The 19,068-nt window shown below is 39.4% G+C and overlaps 2 protein-coding genes across 2 annotated transcripts in view; one reads left to right on the top strand and one right to left on the bottom strand.

The window, feature by feature from the left end:
• Positions 1-959: 959 nt before the first annotated feature.
• si:dkey-283b15.2 (neuronal pentraxin-2) lies at positions 960-9,467 on the top strand. The gene is made up of 6 exons (XM_065958234.1): positions 960-1,107; positions 3,751-4,612; positions 6,088-6,667; positions 7,523-7,776; positions 7,928-8,107; positions 8,303-9,467. The coding sequence occupies exons 2-6, from the start codon at positions 3,932-3,934 to the stop codon at positions 8,510-8,512; spliced, it is 1,905 nt and encodes a 634-aa protein (XP_065814306.1). The 5' UTR covers positions 960-1,107; positions 3,751-3,931; the 3' UTR covers positions 8,513-9,467.
• An 802-nt stretch (positions 9,468-10,269) lies between these two features.
• The window catches only part of cyth2 (cytohesin 2), a 9,966-nt gene continuing 1,167 nt past the window's right edge, over positions 10,270-19,068 (bottom strand). The window contains exons 2-12 of the mRNA XM_065958030.1: positions 17,926-18,076; positions 16,886-16,952; positions 16,675-16,793; positions 16,507-16,587; positions 16,195-16,307; positions 15,598-15,746; positions 15,400-15,511; positions 14,608-14,684; positions 13,606-13,677; positions 13,349-13,503; positions 10,270-13,150 (exon numbers count right to left, since the gene is read on the bottom strand). Of these exons, the coding sequence (XP_065814102.1) occupies positions 13,063-13,150; positions 13,349-13,503; positions 13,606-13,677; positions 14,608-14,684; positions 15,400-15,511; positions 15,598-15,746; positions 16,195-16,307; positions 16,507-16,587; positions 16,675-16,793; positions 16,886-16,952; positions 17,926-18,076 (1,184 nt within the window). The 3' untranslated portion in view covers positions 10,270-13,062. The remainder of the gene's footprint in view (positions 13,151-13,348; positions 13,504-13,605; positions 13,678-14,607; positions 14,685-15,399; positions 15,512-15,597; positions 15,747-16,194; positions 16,308-16,506; positions 16,588-16,674; positions 16,794-16,885; positions 16,953-17,925; positions 18,077-19,068) is intronic.

The raw sequence follows: 19,068 nt of genomic DNA, 5'->3' as shown, positions 1-19,068 counted from the left end.
ACGGATATGAGAATTTATATCTTATTTTTTTTACACAAGCAAAGATACTAAAGCCATCTATTGTAAATCAGTCAATAGACCAAGCCTACAGACTTTGCTCAAGGGTTTATGACACTCTGAGAAAACCTACAAGGACCAATAACTGAGAATACTTCATCTGTTAGAAAATAACTAATTTTTTTCAAAATCCAGGTTGTCTTGAATGTTTACGTTTCTGTAAACGTTTGTCTCAGTGTGCTCATGCTAATGTTGCTGTAGTCTGACAGGAGGTGGCAGAAGTTTGAAATAGATTAGTAAGTTATAAGTTACTTAAAGATAAATAATGAACATGAAGTAAGTCAAATAAGTTTTTTTTTACTCCAGTATCACATTATCCTGTTGCTCATCCATCACCATGCTCTGTACTGTTGCACTTATTGTTCTGTAAATCTAGGACATTAAGTCTGATATTATGGATGTTAAAATCAGATAACCTGAGTCCCAGCAGAGCATAATGACAGAGGGCAGACATATGTCATTGTGTCTGAACTAGTTGTCTAATGTTTTTGTGTAAGTACATGTGCTAGATCCTGTTATCAACATGCCCACTTCATTGTTTGTGTGCGGTGTGATTTTCTCTGACCTTAAAGGAACCATCTGCTGTCACTGCTGCTCTGGCTCTCAGTCAAACGGGAAGAGACAAATCACTAATCTAGGCCAATTACTCACATGTAGAGATCTAGGTGAGCTGTTTGACGTCGCACAGGAGGACATGAGCCAGCGATTGTTTCCTGGTAGACAGGAGAATCAATTAGAGGTCAATTGTTTTTAAAGGAAACTTTTCTTATGTATCAGCATTATTTCAAGTATGTTTCCGTAGAAATAAAGATAGTGGAGGCGTGAGCAAGAAGTGAATAAGTCAAAAACAGTGAGGACAGTAAAAGAGGTGTGGTCTTCCTAGAAAAACACAACAGAGCTGATGAAGGGGAGGGGAGTTAAGTAGAGACAATGAAGAAGGGATAGAGGCATTGAGCTAAATCTCTCTCAATCTCATCAGTGTGTGAAGGGGACTAACTCACTGCAAGTTCACAGAGTGGACACACAAGGTGCAGCCACAAGGACAGCAAGGTAAGACTGATGTTTGCTGACTTTGTTTCACTGTAAGAGTGTGTTAATTTAGTTTGAGCATAATTCAGCTGTTTCAATCAGATGCACAGAGAGGCTGCTGTGGCTCTGTGTTATCTTTTACAATTCAAAGGCAGAAACATTGTTTTTGTTTTGTTTTCTACATAAAGGCAGCTTTAGGCTTTGGCAATTGTTTTATGAAACTTTCCTGCAAAGGAAAGCTAGTTTCTGGGTTTCGAAGATTGCTTACTGAAAGCACTTTTATTTTATTTTTTTTATTTTTATTTTTAATCTGCATGTAGTTTGCTGTTACTGACCAGACTGCATTAAACTTATCGTCTTCATGTTCATCTGAAGCATAAATTATCAATGTAATACTCTGAAAAATGAAAATTGCTGGATCTACATAAATCATTACTTTAATTGGTAACATAAATCAGTTCAGTTTTTTCAAAGTTTGTATTCAGTTTTTAAAAATTTTATTTAAAAAAAAGTTAATCAAATACTTGTTTAGAAATTGATGCAGAAAAAAATGGTTACCACGATTTGTTAAAAAATCTTTTCAAAGATCATTTAAAGTCAAGAATCTCACTGAAGAAATAACTCCTAAATGGTCGATGTCAGAACTTCTTTCAAAAAAAAAAATTAAGATTGAAAACAAACAGAAAAAATCTTAAAAACGAATGACCTATTTGCATCTTTTTTTTTGATGTGCCATAAAAAGACGATATTAAGTGAAACTAAACTGAGCTAACAGGAGTGTTGTATCAGCATTACACAGGTTTAAGTAAACTTTAAAGGCAGGAGCCATTCGACACTTATGTGAACACTTTATAAGACAGAAGATTGTTTATGAGGAGGCAGCGAGGGGATTCAAATTGAAGCACACTTTTCTTCTTCTGCCTCAGTAAATTGTTGGAGAACCATTTGATAGGGAAATCAATGATGACATTGATCTTGTAATGCACTGAGATCTTGATAATAATAGTTTTAATGCAATCCTTACTTTGTCGTTGTTTACAAATAAAGAGCACTTAATGTTGTAAGAGTCAACAGCTTTTTGATCAAAGGTCTAACTGCAGTTGTCAGGTTTTAATTGGGGACTAATCGCACTACTTAAATATCCACCTTGACCATCTGGTGTGCAGGGATGGTCCTCAACACGGCTTAACACACACACACACGCACACACACACACACACATGCACACGCGCACGCGCGCGCGCACACACACACACACACACACACACACACACACACACACACACACACACACACACACACACACACACACACACACACACACACACACACACACACACACACACACACAGAAGCCCCCTTATCTCTTGCTAAGGTAGCCGACAAACTGCTTGTAATTAGGTTAATTGAGCGGCCTGTAGGTGGTAAAAAACTTAAGGCTAAACTCTGGCGATTGGGTGTGACATGGTTCTGTTCCTCGACCATCTGTCTCTCCTGTAAGCCATGTAAAGTCCAAGTGAAGCTGCAGAGACACGACATGTTTAAGTTCCAACATTGTAATGATAATTTATGAAGAAGGGAAAATTATTACAAAGTTAATATATATAAATTAATTAAAAAAAAATAAAAGAACTGTCCTCTAATGTATACTGTTCAGTAAAGAATCAATCAATACATACATAATGTTTGTCATGCAACAGACTATATCTCTTAATATTTCTTCACTCTGTTTTATTATTGATTAAATACAGTAAATATTGTATGAACTTTGAGCAGAAAAACACACACAAAGACACACATACACACACATTTTTAAAGGCTGGTCTCAGTGAGCAACAGGTGGCCAGTGAGGTTTAGCATCCACCTCACATGTTTGCCATTTCAAAATGCCGACCCTGTATAATAAAGGACATGTTGCAGTGCTTAGAGAGGTCAGCAAGCCTTTATGATATAGACACAGGGAATAAGATGTGTGTCACGTGACTTTAGAATAATTTTAGTATTTAAGTATATTTACTTAGTTTACAATCATCCTAAAGGTCAAATACTTGAATATAATCCAACTGTGATTTTGACTGATTTTCTTTTGAACAAACGATTGTATTTGTCTGTTTAATGCACCACGGTCTAGCCTTCTTCTCTAAGTTAAACCCAACACACACTTAAATTAACAACAAACGTGTCGTTGGCTTGAGGGGTCAAGATGTCACACCTCTGATTGAGACTAATCCTTGTCTGGACACATTCCGGTTCTTCTGGCACATGCTAACACTTTGCAAGGTTACTGGTCAGACAGCTATTACCTGAGGTGCTCATCCAGCATCACATACAGCTTAGGCCTGATCATTCTTTTTTTTACATCTGAAAGTCAGGCCTTACTTTTGTGTCATGTTTAGATCAAGATCTTACTACAGCAGCTAAAATCAAAACCAGATATGTTTAACTAATGCATGTTTACCTGTACACGCAACTATGGTTTACTAGAACAAAATATACAACAACTATCATAAACTTTAGCCCTTGAAATCAGTACCTACGCTGATAATATAGGTCTGTCTCCCCTTTTAAGACGATACTAAAAGAAATACTAACATCTAAATGTTTTGTTCTGGATTATCTAAATGTTCTAAATGATTCAAATCTGATTGTCTGTTTGTTTTACAGGTTTTTAAACTGTGACTACTCCTCAAGGATGAGTGGATACTTTGCAGGGAGAGATTTGTGTTTCCGTGCTCCCTGATGTCTCTTCACAACAACACATAAGTCAAACCAGCCGTTTGCGTCAGCTGGCATCTCACATTTTGAAGAGAAGCCAAGCTCCTTAGTTTAACTGGCTGAACTTTGGATGAAGATCATGAGGAACTATCAGTCTCTACACCTGTTCCCTGTACTCCTCCTCCTCCTCCTATGTCCTGCATCTTCTGCTACAGGGTCTGACTTAAATTATGGACCCCACCCTCGCTTTGTTTGCACTCCTATCCCCATTGATGCAGACCCTGCCTGTTCACCTGTAGCAGCTCCAAGCGTAGGGGCTGCAGCGCCCAGCGGACCAGGCCATCAAAGTGCACCTCCCGCTGGCTGGTGGGGGGCAAGCGAAGAGGCCAAAGCCACCATCCTCCACCTCAGAGAGAGCCTGGTTCAGCAGAAAGAGACCATCCTGGACCAGAGAGAGACCATCAGAGAGCTGACAGTCAAGCTCGCCCTGTGTGAGGGCCTGGCACAGGGCCCCGTTCCTCATGAGGAGCACCATGGAATGGCATCGCACTCAGAGCACGCAGGGGTGGCCGGCCATCACACATATGCAGACAACGGGCACTATAGCAACCAGCAGAGTCACCATGGAAACAGCAACCTCATACCGGACTCACCGCTGTACCACTCTGCAGGGGGGCAACGATCTGATGGAGGGCAGATTAGCAGCAGCCAGGGGAAGGACAAACATGTGGCACCAGGGGACATCACATCATCACCGGAGCACATGGAGAGGATGTTGCAGGCACTGAAGGAGAGGCTCAACAATCTGCAGGTGAGACCATACAGCAGGAAACTTTTTCAACTATCTGTAAATGAGGTTATTGTAGTCATGGAGACCTCTGCTTAAAGTTTTTTTCCATCTTAAAAGTTTTTGATTGCTTTGTAGTGGATTAAGTTAGATCTGTGTAAATATTATTTAAATTAAGTGAGTAATGGGATCAATTTAGTTTTGATTTGGCACTACTTTAAAAAGATTAATTGATTTATAATAAAAAGGTCAACATCAGATTAAACATTAAAAAATTAGTGCAAAGTAAATGTCATATGTCTGAGGACTTGTAGGGTGAAAGGAGGCTTATAATGTACGGCATGCCCATATATGGCATTTCCTTATTTAGAGACATTAACGCTGCTGTCATCAGTGTCCCACAGTGGTATTTTCACTAAGTACTTGAGACAACAATGACTTACTTAATTGCTGAAAGCCTATCATTTCATCAGCAAGAGAGTCACTTTGATGACCCTCAGTGGACATCTCAGAGCATCAACAGGATCAGGGGTGGACGTCATGGAGGGCGGCCATAGCTCAGTCTGCTAGGGAACTGGAGGGATGCCAGTTGAAGTCCTGGTTTGGAATTTGGGACTGGGTACCAGAGAGGTGCTAGTTCACTTTCCAAGCACTGCAGAGGTGCCCTTGAGCAAAGTTTGGACACCAAACTGCTGGCACAATCTCTCGTATGCAGCCACTCACTCTGACATCTCTTCATTTAGTGAATATCCATAGGATCCTGTTTGTACATGTGTGTGTAGCATGTTCAATAACATGGTGAAAAAACTGAATTTCCCCTGGGGGATTAATCAAGTATACCTTCTTCTTCTTCTTCTTTGTAAGGTTAGAGTTGACTACTACTGGCCATGCCCAAAATTTGGTGCGAAATTAGAGGAGATTTGGACCTGTTTTCCTTTAATTAGTCCATGCTTGAACATTTTTTCCACTTAGCTGCTGTCTCTCCTACTTAGGTCATGATCACAGACAGATGTCAGGAGCTGCTGAGAGTGTAAGGAGGGTGGGAGGCGTGCTGCGCAGGTCTAACATCAGCAGTAATTATTCTGATCTCCCTTGACAGACCGGTAATCAGGGCATGCAGAAGAACAAAGCTTGGATTACCTGAGAGGAAGGGAAGCAGAGACAGACACAGGAAGAAATATAGACTAACAGCATACAGACTAATGACAGATTATGAGTGAATGTTAATAGCAGAGGAAAACCCACAAGTGCTTCCCGAGGCTTGTAAATGATGTATAAGCAGATAGTCCCATGATCCCTTTGGGCAGGTTTGAGTTAATGCTCCTCTGGTCAACAGAGAGCCCAGGGATAAAGTGGCAGCAGGACCCTTTCTCATCATAGAATAGAATAGAATAGAATTACTTCATTGATCCCAAATTGGGAAATTGTGGCGTTACAGCAGCAGGTTATCCAAACACATAATGCATGACTTCACATGTGTTTTTCTCCTCTCTCTACAGAAGAGGAACACATCCATCACTTACTCAAGCTCTCTAAAGGAGCTGCTCCAGAGGAAGATCAGCGCCCTAGAACAGCAGCTTCACCACAACACTGCCGCCCTCAGCAGCTTGAGCAACCACCACAATGTTGAAGACAGCAATCACAGGGACGATGGAGACCACCACCACCACCATGATGATGATGATGATGATGATGATGATGATGATGATGATGATCATTACCACGATGGCACACACTCCAATGACCACAAGGACAACCACAACGACAGCAGCCACAGTAACAGCGGGGATGACACCCACAATCATGACAACAGCCACAATGATGGCCATCACGACACAGTGGGTGACCACGAGGACCATGAGGATGACCATGAGTACCATGAGGGGGACCATGAAGATCATGGGGACCATGGGGACCATGAGGACCATGATGACGGCAACCATGATTATGATGATCACCACAGTAATGAAGCAGACAGTCACAGCTACCTTTCACACAGAGCATACAAAGTACAAGGCCCACGAACTGGTTTCCACTCAAACAAACTGGAAACGATGCTAAACCAGCTGCACCTAGCAGGTACACAACCACTGAGAAAAAAACTTGCATTTATGTGAAATAAATATGTTGTGAAACAACATACATAGGCAAAGAAAATTTTAGAATGATACTTTTTTGAAAACATCAAGGGTTTTTTGTCATGATCATCTGATATTTGATCTAAAGTGTCAACATTCATTCCCGACCTTGGAAACAGTTTTTAACAATTCAATTTGAAGATCAAAAGATCTAAATCAATCAATTATATCTAATATTTGTCACTATTGGTTTTTATTTGCGCCATTGTTCAGAACAAAACAAGAAAACTACTAACTGATAAAGGTTACATGCAAAATATGGATTATTTAATTACATGTTAAAACATTTTTAAAGGTGCATACAACCACCTACTGTATCATAGTGTAGTGCATAGCATTTAAATGTCTGAAGAGTCAAACAAATTGGTGACATTAGCATAATTAAATAATAATAATTACAATAATTAAAGGAAAAAGTGTGTTGGCCTGTCATATTTTCAGAATTGTCCATTTTAGGTTGATGTAGATAACTCATGTTCAAGCCTTCATTGGCAGATGATGAACATATATCATTGTCCATTCCTAAATGTGATGTTTGGGAGTTTCGATTGTTTTGTTATCTACTGTTGCAAGATCAAGGATACATTTTTATATCAAATTTGAAGCCTTCATGGAGATGATCTACTTAAATTGCATGGAGAAAGGACAATCTGAAAATCTACCATGTAATATCATGAAGGTTTTGTTGAGCAAGCTCACGAGATACAATTAAAAGAAGAAGACCAGAACAGTAACTACATAGAGGACTTAAAGTGAGGCTCTATTTTTGAAACATTGTTGTATTTTCCCAAAACAGGATCCAGCAGGAAGAAAATCAAGAGTCCCGATGCCTTCCAGATCAGTTTTCCCATGAGAACCAATTACATGTATGGGCGGATGAAGAAAACGCTGCTGCAGGAGATCTTTGCTCTGACTTTGTGTTTATGGATCAAGGCGGGTGTAGGGCCCAGCCTGGGGACGCCATTTTCATACTCTGCACCAGGACAGGCCAATGAACTGGTACTGATCGAGTGGGGGAACAACCCCATGGAGCTGCTGATCAATGACAAGGTGAGGGAGATAAACTACAAACCCTGCAGAACTCTGTTAGAGAAATAAGAGATATTTGGACTATATTTTTGTTTATGTACCTTTTTAACTTTTACTTATAAGTATCTGTATTTATATCAAAGTCTCACAATGTTCACCCTTCCATCTGCAGTCTGTTACGCTCCCCCTGTCCCTGGGTGATGGGAAGTGGCACCATGTGTGTGTTACCTGGTCAACAAGGGATGGACAGTGGGAGGTCTACCAGGATGGAGTGCAGAGGGGGTCCGGGATGAATCTATCCCCCTGGCATCCAATCAAACCTGGAGGTGTCTTCATCCTGGGACAGGAGCAGGTGAATAGAGAAGAATTTAATCTACTGAATTCATTTTTTTAAAGGGTTAAAAATACGATTTAAAATACGATTAATCATGGTCTATTATTCCATGTATAACATTGCATAACATTACATAATAAACAGTTGTCAAATGTCAAAGATGTTGTCTTTGTGGTGTTCCAGCTGTTAACCTGTGTTATCTCGTACCTTCAGGACACTCTTGGAGGCCGTTTTGATGCCACTCAATCATTTGTTGGGGAGATGTCGGACCTGCACATGTGGTCACATGTCCTGACCGCCAGTGACATCTACAGTTTGGCTTCCTGCGGCAGCCACCTCAGGGGAGATATCATTGCTTGGTCGGAAACGGAGCTGGAGCTTCATGGAGGCGTCTCCAAATACCCCTTTGACCCCTGTCACTAAAAGGCTGTGACACCATTGAAGAACTCGAGAGATTTCTCAGAACTTACAGAGAACATTCAAGATATATCAAGGGTGCAAGAAGAAAACAAAGCTCCCTTTGACTTTCAGATGCTATTTGGAATCAATGCCTTCCCGTATGAGTCTTCAGTGACTTTAAACAAAAAATCTAATCTGTGTTTACAGATACTGTGTAGGGATTTAGCGGTCTTGGGTCTTAGGTTTTGGTCTGTAGTGTGTGATCATATGCTAGTTATTTACTTTACACAGACAGGAGCTGAATGTGACACATTGTCATTTTGTTTGTAAGACTTGATACAGAAATATCTGTGATCGAATGAGCAGACTTACACATGTTCTGTATATTTGTAGTTTAGAAATGTGCTAAAAATAAATTCATGATATGGATACTCTTTCTTAAAGGGTTTCCAAAAGAAATACAGCTAATTTACCAAAGAAAATGTAGAATTGAATTTTGTCATACTGCGTTATTTTAACACTCTGTTAGTCATAGATAAGTTGGTGTTTTAATTTTGGAGACGAGCCTATAAAAGGGAATTCAGTAAAGCAGCCTTTGCTGGTTTTTAATGACTTCACAGACTGTTGGTGGGATTCTGTAATCCAGCAGTGCTGTAAAAAACTAGTAGTAAAAAGTTTAGACACTTAGATGTTTGTTTTCTTAACTCTGCAATGCTTCTCTTCACTGAGTGATGACAGTCGCAGACATTTGATGCTTTCCCCCTCTTATAAGTTATATTCATCTTTTTAAAGTCTGAATCCTAGGTGTGATCAGATCATTGCACTGCTTTTTATTTTTTTTATGATCTGGCCTTGGCTGTATATTTGTTATTACATTGTATATAAAACAAGGAATTCAGGCCAGGATACTTGATGTTATGTGTGAACTTTTTTGTTTGTTTGTTTTTTTTATGTTCCAACTGTGGGAATTAAAGTGTGAAAGTTTCCTATTGTTTGAGTCATTTGTGAAGATCAACCCCAAACCTGAAAACAAATAGAGCTTTACCCCGACCTCTTCAAATCAAGACACCTTAAAAAATACATTGATAAATGTGTAAAATCTTCCAAACTTTACAACCTTAACCAGACTTAACAAACTATCTATACTTTAGCTGAGTAAAGACGGATCCTGTATACAACATAACAGGTTATACAAATGTATTTAGATTCCGATAGGCTACCTATTTACATAACTGACCTCCAGCATCAAGTTTAGCAAAGGTTTCTGTCATTTTTTTGAAAGTGCGCCATAAAATGCAATACAGTGCAGTGACACAAAGGAGGACGTAATTAAACTACAATATGCTAATGAAGCGTATTTGTTCTATTAGTCAGACACACAAAGACAAGTGAGCTCTCCCTCAGTCAGTGTGTGGTAGTTTGCGAGCTAAAAGCTAACCTCCGGTCTGTAAAGTTCTAATATTTACAGTCTATGGGGGTACAGTTTCAAATAAAAGTTTGTACAGTTGAGTCTAGAGCCACTAGAATGTCTTTATCAACGTTTGAGTTTCTCAATTTGTGAACAAGTTTTGCTAAAAAACAACAACACAGAAATGAATCTCAGGGGGCATGAATCACTGCGAAACATGCTCTGGGCATTATCAATGCCTGTTAATCATCAAGCTAATCTTGTGTAGACTAGGCTGATGCTAAACGGTGTTGAATACTGCACAGACTGTAAAACCATCTGAGGCATTATTCTGATCACAAACCCCAAAAGAAATAACACAAAGCATCTACTGTCTCTGTTTACTTTTTATTGTTACACAGTAGTTTACTGGCACCAATGTATCATGGTTTTCCGTTTGCTACATTTACAGATGATCTATTCATCTTCACCTCACAGTAAATAAAAATAAATAAATACAAAATTAACACATTTTATGAAAGAGGTGGCTCTGGGGTCACAGGAATCAGAAACAGAGGCCCAGTTCCAATATTCATTCTTTTGTTCTAATCAAAACATTTGTTGATCCAACAGTACATTTTGGCAACTTTGCACATTAAGAATACCCAGAGGGTGAGGCGTAGAGACAGTCCATGTAATGTGTAGAAGCACTTACATGGAGAAATCACGTTAGGCCTTAGTCAGTTTGATGAATTAGGGGAGTAAAGGCAATCCTATATCTGTATTTTTTCCCACTTTCCGTGTCTTCAATACAAGGTCCACATATTATGATCAAAGAGAAAAAAACTTCCCCTTTATACAACATGATTTTTATCAGGTGAAGAAATTAAGCTCATAAAATACAGTACATATTGGTCTTAAACTGTTGTTGCTATAGCTGGTACTGACCAGGCGGTGGCATTATACAGTAATTCTACACAGTTCATGGTTCATCCTTCAGCATATTGCAGTGAGTGGGATCACCAGCAGAGAGTGCTACAGAGCACTGAAGTAATGTCAGTCAGAGTAACAGCATTTTCTCCCAAATGCTAAAAATCGATAAAGTGCAGTAGACTGTTATATTTACTACCATCTAAAAATGCCAATCCAATAAACTACTAGAAGTTTATGAACTGGATGTCAAGCAAATCTATCACTGGACACAAATCTAAAACTTGTTACTGATTCATTACATCTGAATAATCTTTCTATAATATAATGAATCAAAGCTTTGTTAGTGTTCCTTGTTTTGTTGTGTCTTCATTTTTAACAATGTCCTATAATGTTAAATTTAAACTTCTGCTTTTGAATATTTTCTAACACTTCTAGTGGACCGAGCAGCCAATGAAACTTGGGCACTAGTTTGACAAAGCATGTGGCTGTTTGTGCTTTAATGAGTCTGATTTACTCTAAAAACCAACGTGGTTGTAGAGAGGTAAGCCAGACCACCAAGCATCTCCTAAATATATTCTTTTTGTCCAAAGAAGCTACAATTAAGACAATTTACTTTTATGCACAAATGCATTTCCATATTAAAAACTACTTTTCCTAGTCAACAGGGAACACTAACACTTTTTAAAATCAGTGCACTAGCATGATCAGCGATGCGTCAGTACCTACGGCTGACGCCTCGGATGATCAACATGCAGTCCTACAGTAGCTCGTACAAAAATCAGGTTTTAACAAAAAGAATAAATTAAATCATTTCTATGTGTATCGTAAACAAATATGCTAACGTCTATTTACAAAAAAAGTTTACATTGTAATGAGCTGCCTTTGTGGTTTGGTGAAACTCACTATAGCGGACAGACCGGGCTTTAACAGTTAAATGTCAGATAAAGAGTTATTGTAGTGTTTCTTTAAGAGAAAGGAAATGATTTGTGGCATGCTGGAATATTACATCTGAGATAACATGGTGCTAAGTGTAGTGTTACTGAGAAGATCTGCTAACAGGCTTCCAATACAAGAACAACGATTTTCTCTGCTATTGCTCAAACATGTTGACAGGTTAAAGAACATACAGCTAATATTGTCTCAATGAGCTGAAACAGGAAGTTATCTGATTAGAAAGAAGCTGCTTGTCCTGTTCTTCAGTGATTCTACAAGTAAGGCAACTTTGCTGCCTTGAGACAAAATTAGAAGATCTGCAGTAACTTGGCGATATTCCTCGAATTCTGTATACAGTATCTAAGTGTTTTAGCGTGTATCATAGCTATTCAGAATACTATAGGAAGCAATGAGCACCTCTAAATAATCTGAGATCATTTGCTGCTTAGAATTCAGAAAATTCCCCTATCCTCTTTGATCTCAAACTGAATATAAATGTTTCTAGTGTTGGATAAGTGAATCATTTCTTACTATCAGACGGCATCAACAAATGGGGGGGAAAGATTCCACAAGAAATGAAGCGGCTTGTCAGCCTGAATAAGACCATATTCACACTAATGCAGGGGGTGGCTGTTCAGAAAATGTCAATAATCACTAGCATTTTAAGATAGCAGCGTAACAGTCAAAGAGACAGTAAAGAGATGTGGGAAGTATGCAAAAGCTGCTTTGGCCCGAAGCCTTACACATTTGTTTGTTTTGATCAATCGTGTTCTTGGTTTACGGAGAATAAAGGAGGAAGATTCTCAAAAATAAATAACAGCTTCCCACATCATGACAATCACAGCATTTGTAAATCCTCCATTTCCCACTTGTTGTCAAATTAGTCCAGATTTATGGAGCAAATTCGAGAAGGGGGAGCGATGTGGATGAAAGGCAATTGACAAACATTTGTGTGAATATGATCTGAGAAACGTTTCACAGTCCACTTGAGAGTTCAACATTAGAGGTGTGCCTAGAAGGCGGGAGAGACTGTGCGCTCTAGCTGCAGTGAGAAAGGTTGTGTGTACCAGCAGTAGTGTGAGTAATGAGATCATAGAAGACTCAGCCAGTGTGGGTGAGCTTTCCTTCTGAAAAAAAGCTTTCAAGAGTCTGGTAAGACAGGATAAACAGTCCTCATTAAGGAGAGAATGTGTTTGAGGGTGGGGAGAGAGGTAAAACAAAACATATGAACAGGAAGATTGGAGGGGGAATGTAAAGGTGTCCATATGGGAAGGAAAGTGAGAAGAAGAAAGGAAGACGGGGAGCGAATGAAGGGAGTGATCTACGGTTGTTCCTCCTTTTTCTTCAGGGATATACGTTTCTTCCTGGCTGCGAGCATTTCGTAGAAGGGGTCGACGCTGACAGCAGATCTGAATGGGTGACAAAGAAAAAACATTGAGTGGGAAAGCCTACAAGTACTAAGGTATGAGCACCATCCAGACAGCAGTTAAGAATTAACATGGAGCCCTTACACAAGCTGCCGACATATTTTAAGCCAAAGCTTCTCACTGGTCTATCACTCCCCCATTAGTTCCCATGACTTCATCAGTTATTTTTCATGTACATACTTAATGCTGTGGATCCATTCATCCTTCTCCTCAGGTGTTGGGGCAGAGATGCGGTACACGTTGTGGTTTCCCTCCACTACACGACCATCAGCCTCAGTCTTACATGCCTTGATCAGCTGACCACGGTTGTTGGGGATATAAAGCTCGAAGCAGTTCTGTTGGGAGAGAGGAATGAAACAATGGAAGAACAATCACAACACAAACTGAATTATGATGTTATGATTTCGTTTTCATGTCAAACTAAACGGCAAACTTACAGGTTTTCTTGGGTCTTCTACCTCTCGGATGCTGAGGTTTTCTAAGGGAATGATACCCCGCGGCTCCTTGTCCTGAAAGTGAAACACACAAACACAGCATATGAGTGCAGAGAAGAGTTAGTGCAACAAATGCTCTTTTCTTAATTCTTTTAGCCAGTCCAAGAATGATTCGATAATGCAAGAAATTGAACTCATCTCAACATTATTTCAGTTTAAATGAGTCACATTGGAGAGAGCTGTAATTGAGTAATACATTCTGGAGAAAAATATAATCCAGGCTTTAGTTTAATCTTTAATCTTAGCTGCATCAGTTATAACTAGCCTTTCTATGAACATCAATATTTTACATGTTGGATACTGGGCCACAGTTGTAACCTGTTTAAATGATTTTTAGTTTTGTGTGTTGTGTTACTATAGCGATGGTATGTGCTTGCTTTATCATCTTTTGTGATCAGCCTGACTTTTCTTCCTTTTGTTTGAGGGCAACCAAACCAGTTTTTCCTCTGATGATAAAACCAGCTATGCATCTAATCCCCAACTTAAGCAACCAGACTTTATTACAGACACAATTAAACTGTTGCTTGTGTTTTTCAGCAGCATTGCAATTCCTAAACAATGCAACATTTCATTGCAAGACAAAACAACAATCCAAATCCCAATTATGTTGCCTTATTCACAGATTATCCACTGCAAAAACAACAACAACATCCTGATGGATATTATAATGCACCAAATGAACTGATGATGAAAACATTTCCCCTGAATTATGTTGAGGAGGAAGATAGGCCTGTACACTGTCTCAAATGCCACAAAAAGTTCTGATTGATCACAACGTTCAGACCAGAGATCTTCTTCAGGTGATAATGATCAACATTTGAGCAAGTGTGCGGGCCTATCTTCTTCCTCAGACTTCTGATTTTGCACTGCCCTGCACCTACATGATGTGCGTATAACTATCTCCCTTTTCCCTGAATAATGTTGCACATGGACTCAAAGACTTACTGTGGTGTATTCAAAGTAATAAAGGCAGTTGTCTGTGAGAATGAACCATCGCCGTTTCCAGGTTTTTACTCGTCCCCCTGAATCACAGGAACAAAGTCAAAACAGTGAGTGACAGGAGAGGAGGAAGATTGCCTTATGGAGGTCAAAGTTGAGTAACACTACTATACATCTCAACATACTTTCAATTGACTACATAACTATTTTTTTCTAAAACTTGAAACTACATCAACAGTGTCAGTACATACCTCCTGAGAAAACAAGCAGCAGCAGTAGAGGGTGGAAATCGCAGGGAAGAAGCAGAGACAAAAAGGGGACCAGAGGATTTAGATGTCAAACAGAGAAAGAGAGACACACACAGACGGGGGAGGAGGAAGAGAAAGAGAGGGAGATTGTATTAGTGACAAAGATGATCACAGGCCCCGCCATGCAAAAGAACACAATCCGATTTTTTAGACTGCCGTGGAGCAAGAAAGTGAGTGTTGGTCATCATCATGCTATGGCAACATTTTACTGCCACAACACTGTGAGCTGAAAACTCAAGTGGAGGAAAAGAGGCTGCAAAACATCAGAGACAGGAAGACTCATGTTCATCCCAAAACAAAGCCTTTAAAGAAATAAAGGTTACAGAAGAGAACCAAACATTTCACTTTTTATGTCAGAGGAAATGAATACCTGTCATTTGACATCAGAAACAACGGCATACTGGATTGATTTAGCTGTATCAGACATGTGTTAAGGCCACCGTGTAGGGTAAAAATACTCCACAGAAAGGCCTGACAGGCATCATCTCACCAAGTTTAAGAAGCCAGCCTTCTCTGTCCGGGTTGAAGAAAGTGTGCGTCAGGTCGTTGCCGTCATCCTCAGGGATCTTAAAAGGCTCATTTTTAATGCTGTCGTAGAGGTTCTGAAATGACAGATAAGTCAGCAAGATAAGATAAAAAAACTCTCAGTGGGATGATTTGACTTGTCTGTAAAGAAAGACCATCATACTCTGAGCAGGTCCTCGGGCAGATCTCCCCCCTCGTTGATGCCTCTGTTCATGGAAATGAAGCGATCCACTCCAGGTTTGTCCCTCACATTCGGGTTATGGAGGCTCGTGTTCAACATAATGATGGCAAATGACAGTACATAACACGTGTCTGTGAACAGGAGAGACAAGCAGGGGGATAGCATGATGCTGAGTATGGTTCCATAAACACTCAAATCATCAATCTCATAGATCTACTTTTTAAATCAGAAAAAAATAATAATACGGAAGCTTACTACAATTTTCACTCCATCTTAGAACAAGTAGTCTGGGATGCTGTGAATACCTCATCTCAAACAATTAAAGGAAATGACTCCTGAAAAACTCAAATGAGTGTTTACAAATTGGCAGAGTGTGTTGGCTCAGGTAGCCGACCATTTCTGGTAAGAGGCTCGCTTTATCTGTAACTCCACACCTTCTGGGAAAATCCCACTTCCTGTGATGCAGTGAAATCAAGCTTGTTTTTAAGAGGACAACTTAAAAACATCCTAAATCAGGTGCCTTAGCTTGGTTGTAGCAGCTGTCTTACACACATTGTAACAGAGTGTTTAATCGTTTACCAGTGCTCTGGAAGACACCAGGGTTGCAGTGGCAGTATCTCTGAGCAAAGGCCTCCATCATTCTGTCAATCTTCTGAGCTTCACCGGGCAAACGGAAACTCCACAGGAACTGTCTGCATGAACATGGTTTAGGTGGAGTTAGAGAGAGTTACACAGTCAGGATTTCACTATTGCATAATGTTCTCCCTCCCTGACCTGATGTGACAATAACAGTGGGACTTTCCATTGTGGAGAAGGATTGTTTACTAGAAAAGGCCAGTTACTTAGTGCAGAGATTGTGATGACATATAACACACCAAACAGGCTGCTTACCTGAGTGCCTGGACGAGGTTGAGATCAGTGAACTCATGGAGGTCAACGAAAGCCTGAAGCACTTTGATGTTGAAGTCGTCCCTGCAGAGCCACAAAGAAGAGATCACGTTTACAAACCGCTTATATGAAAGCAGAGAAAGATGAGAAAAATATATCTAAACAAAGCACCTTTCTCCAAGGTAATCTCCTATAGCCGTCTTATTGAGGCCCTCTCCTTTGTAAAGGAACTGAGCGATGTCCTCTGGAGTGTGTCTGAGCAGCTCATTCTCCACCAGAAATACTATTCCCTAGAGAGAGATGGAAAAAAATCCATTATCACACATCTCAGAAAAGGGGGGAAAAAAGGAGTAGAAATGTGCAATTAACTAAGATTTTTTACCTTTTTAGGGTCCATGTTGAATTTCTTTCTGCCCATTGCAACATGCCTGCTTTTCTGTAGAGTTTTACTGCAAAGAGAAACATGGAAATGTAACAAAGAAAGGCTTGTGCAGTGGTCAAATCACAGCTCCTTGAAAACAGCTCAGATTAACAAACCCTTTTACAATAAAGATCATAAACTGAAAGTTCCCTTTTAATCTATGTGATTGTCATAAGATTAATTATTCTCTCTTTGAGCAACATGTTTAATGTACTTGTAATATTTAAAAGACGATCCATGTTGCGGCTAAAAGCAAAATGTGAAACAAAAGATGTAAAATAAATAGATTCTAAAGATGCACATTTATCACATAAATCAATATCCACCAACGACGACACTTGTTTGGGAGTCAATCAGGTAGGACTGGCTCTGTTAAGGTTTTGACTTTAAACAGGATGGTGTATCAGTGAAGAAACAGGAATAAAGATGTATCAAACATATAGTGTTTGCTCAAAAACTCAATACTTGAATGTAGCTGCTGGATCTTAAAAGAATGGAGCCGAAGGGATCTTATATTACCAGTAATAATTTCCACTAGAACGTAACAAGCTGCACAGCAAGAGCCCGATCTGTAAACCCTTTCACAACCAGAATGTCCAAGCCTTTTTTACAACACTTTAATGCAGACTACAACATCTGCATGTATTTACAGTGGTAAAGGCATAAAAGGTTATGCGGGCAGACAATAGAACCAACAGTGACAAACTCAGGTTGAAGTAAAATCTGTGAAAACACTATGGGGATGTGAGCAGGAAGATTGAGAAGCTTTTAAGTGACTATATATATAGTGAGTAATAAAAAATGAGATGAGGAATAAAATTGGACCCAATCTGACGGAAAAAAAAAGAAAGACAAATGCATTGGAGAATAGTGAATGAGTTATTTCACACTGCGTTGATTGATGTCAACTCCTATTTTTGGCCTGTGTAAAAAAAAAAATCTAAATGTAGAGATACTGTTTTAGAGTGTAGTATCAATTGAACTGCTGATGTTTGTCTTACCTGCCCTCTGTGCTTGTCTCCAGTCCCTCCACTTCCAAAATTGCCTCTCTTAATTCTTCTCTGAGCCTCTGGATCTCCTGCATCAGGACGCCCTTCCTCCTGCGGATGTCCTCCAGCTCAGAGCGCTCCTCTGGGCTCAGGTCTACTGGGACTGTAAGGGAAGAGAAGAAGAATGACTCAGTTTCTGCTGCTGCAACTTTCACAAATAGTTACTGTGCCCATACATCCAAAAGCAGACATAGTTTTAAAATTGTTACTATGTAATGTAACAATAAAAATGAGTGAGAACCGTTGATGGCAAAGGGAGAGGTGGCTTTAGATTTTTTTTCTTTGCCTTAATTTTTAATCAAAGCTATTCCACAAATGTTATTCTTACATACAGTACATCCCTTCTTTCCTTTACCCACTCCACTTTCTTTATTGAAAACATTATGCATAAGCTGTGAAAAAAAAAAAAGTTCTGAAACCCAACCTACTCATGATCCGTCGTAATCTGTCATAACATAAACAATGTATACAGTGAGCAGACAGTCTTTCATGGTCTCAACAGACACTGACACAGAAAGAAACTTAAGCCATAAATCCCATATTCACACAGCAAGGTTTAATTATTTAAACACACTCAGAACCAGTCTTTCTGCAAATACACCATTATTATAAAGAACCCTCCCATGGTTTTCGTTTTTTGCATTGAAAAGATACGCAAACATTAAGGCAGAACCTTAACTTATCTGCAGAATCAACCAATTACATTTTGTTTCTTAATGTTAATTATTTTCTCACAGCTCAAATAAACAAACAAGTGCATCGAGTTAACCTAGCTTAGGTATACAAACGATACATAGTATTTGTCTCAATCTTATTGGAGCGATGTGAGTTTGAGTTTAACTTTATTTTCAATTTGGATGCTGTCCTATGTGGTGGTGAATATTGTGTAACACTGTGGAGTTTCTGATATTGTGTCAATCTTAGTGAGAGGGGTAGTCTTAATATTAGCAACTCATGAAAACAGGAAGAAAAAAAAACATAAATTTGATGAAGCTATTTTCTGAAAACATAACCAAAACAAATATTTGATGAAGATGATAACATAATGACAGTGAGCGGTTCTGATAGAGGGGAACATTAAACCCAGGTGAAAAA

The sequence above is a fragment of the Labrus bergylta genome, chromosome 8 (assembly GCF_963930695.1).
Source record: "Labrus bergylta chromosome 8, fLabBer1.1, whole genome shotgun sequence".
Classification (NCBI taxonomy): domain Eukaryota; kingdom Metazoa; phylum Chordata; class Actinopteri; order Labriformes; family Labridae; genus Labrus; species Labrus bergylta.
This window is presented reverse-complemented; position numbering and strand designations above follow the sequence as displayed.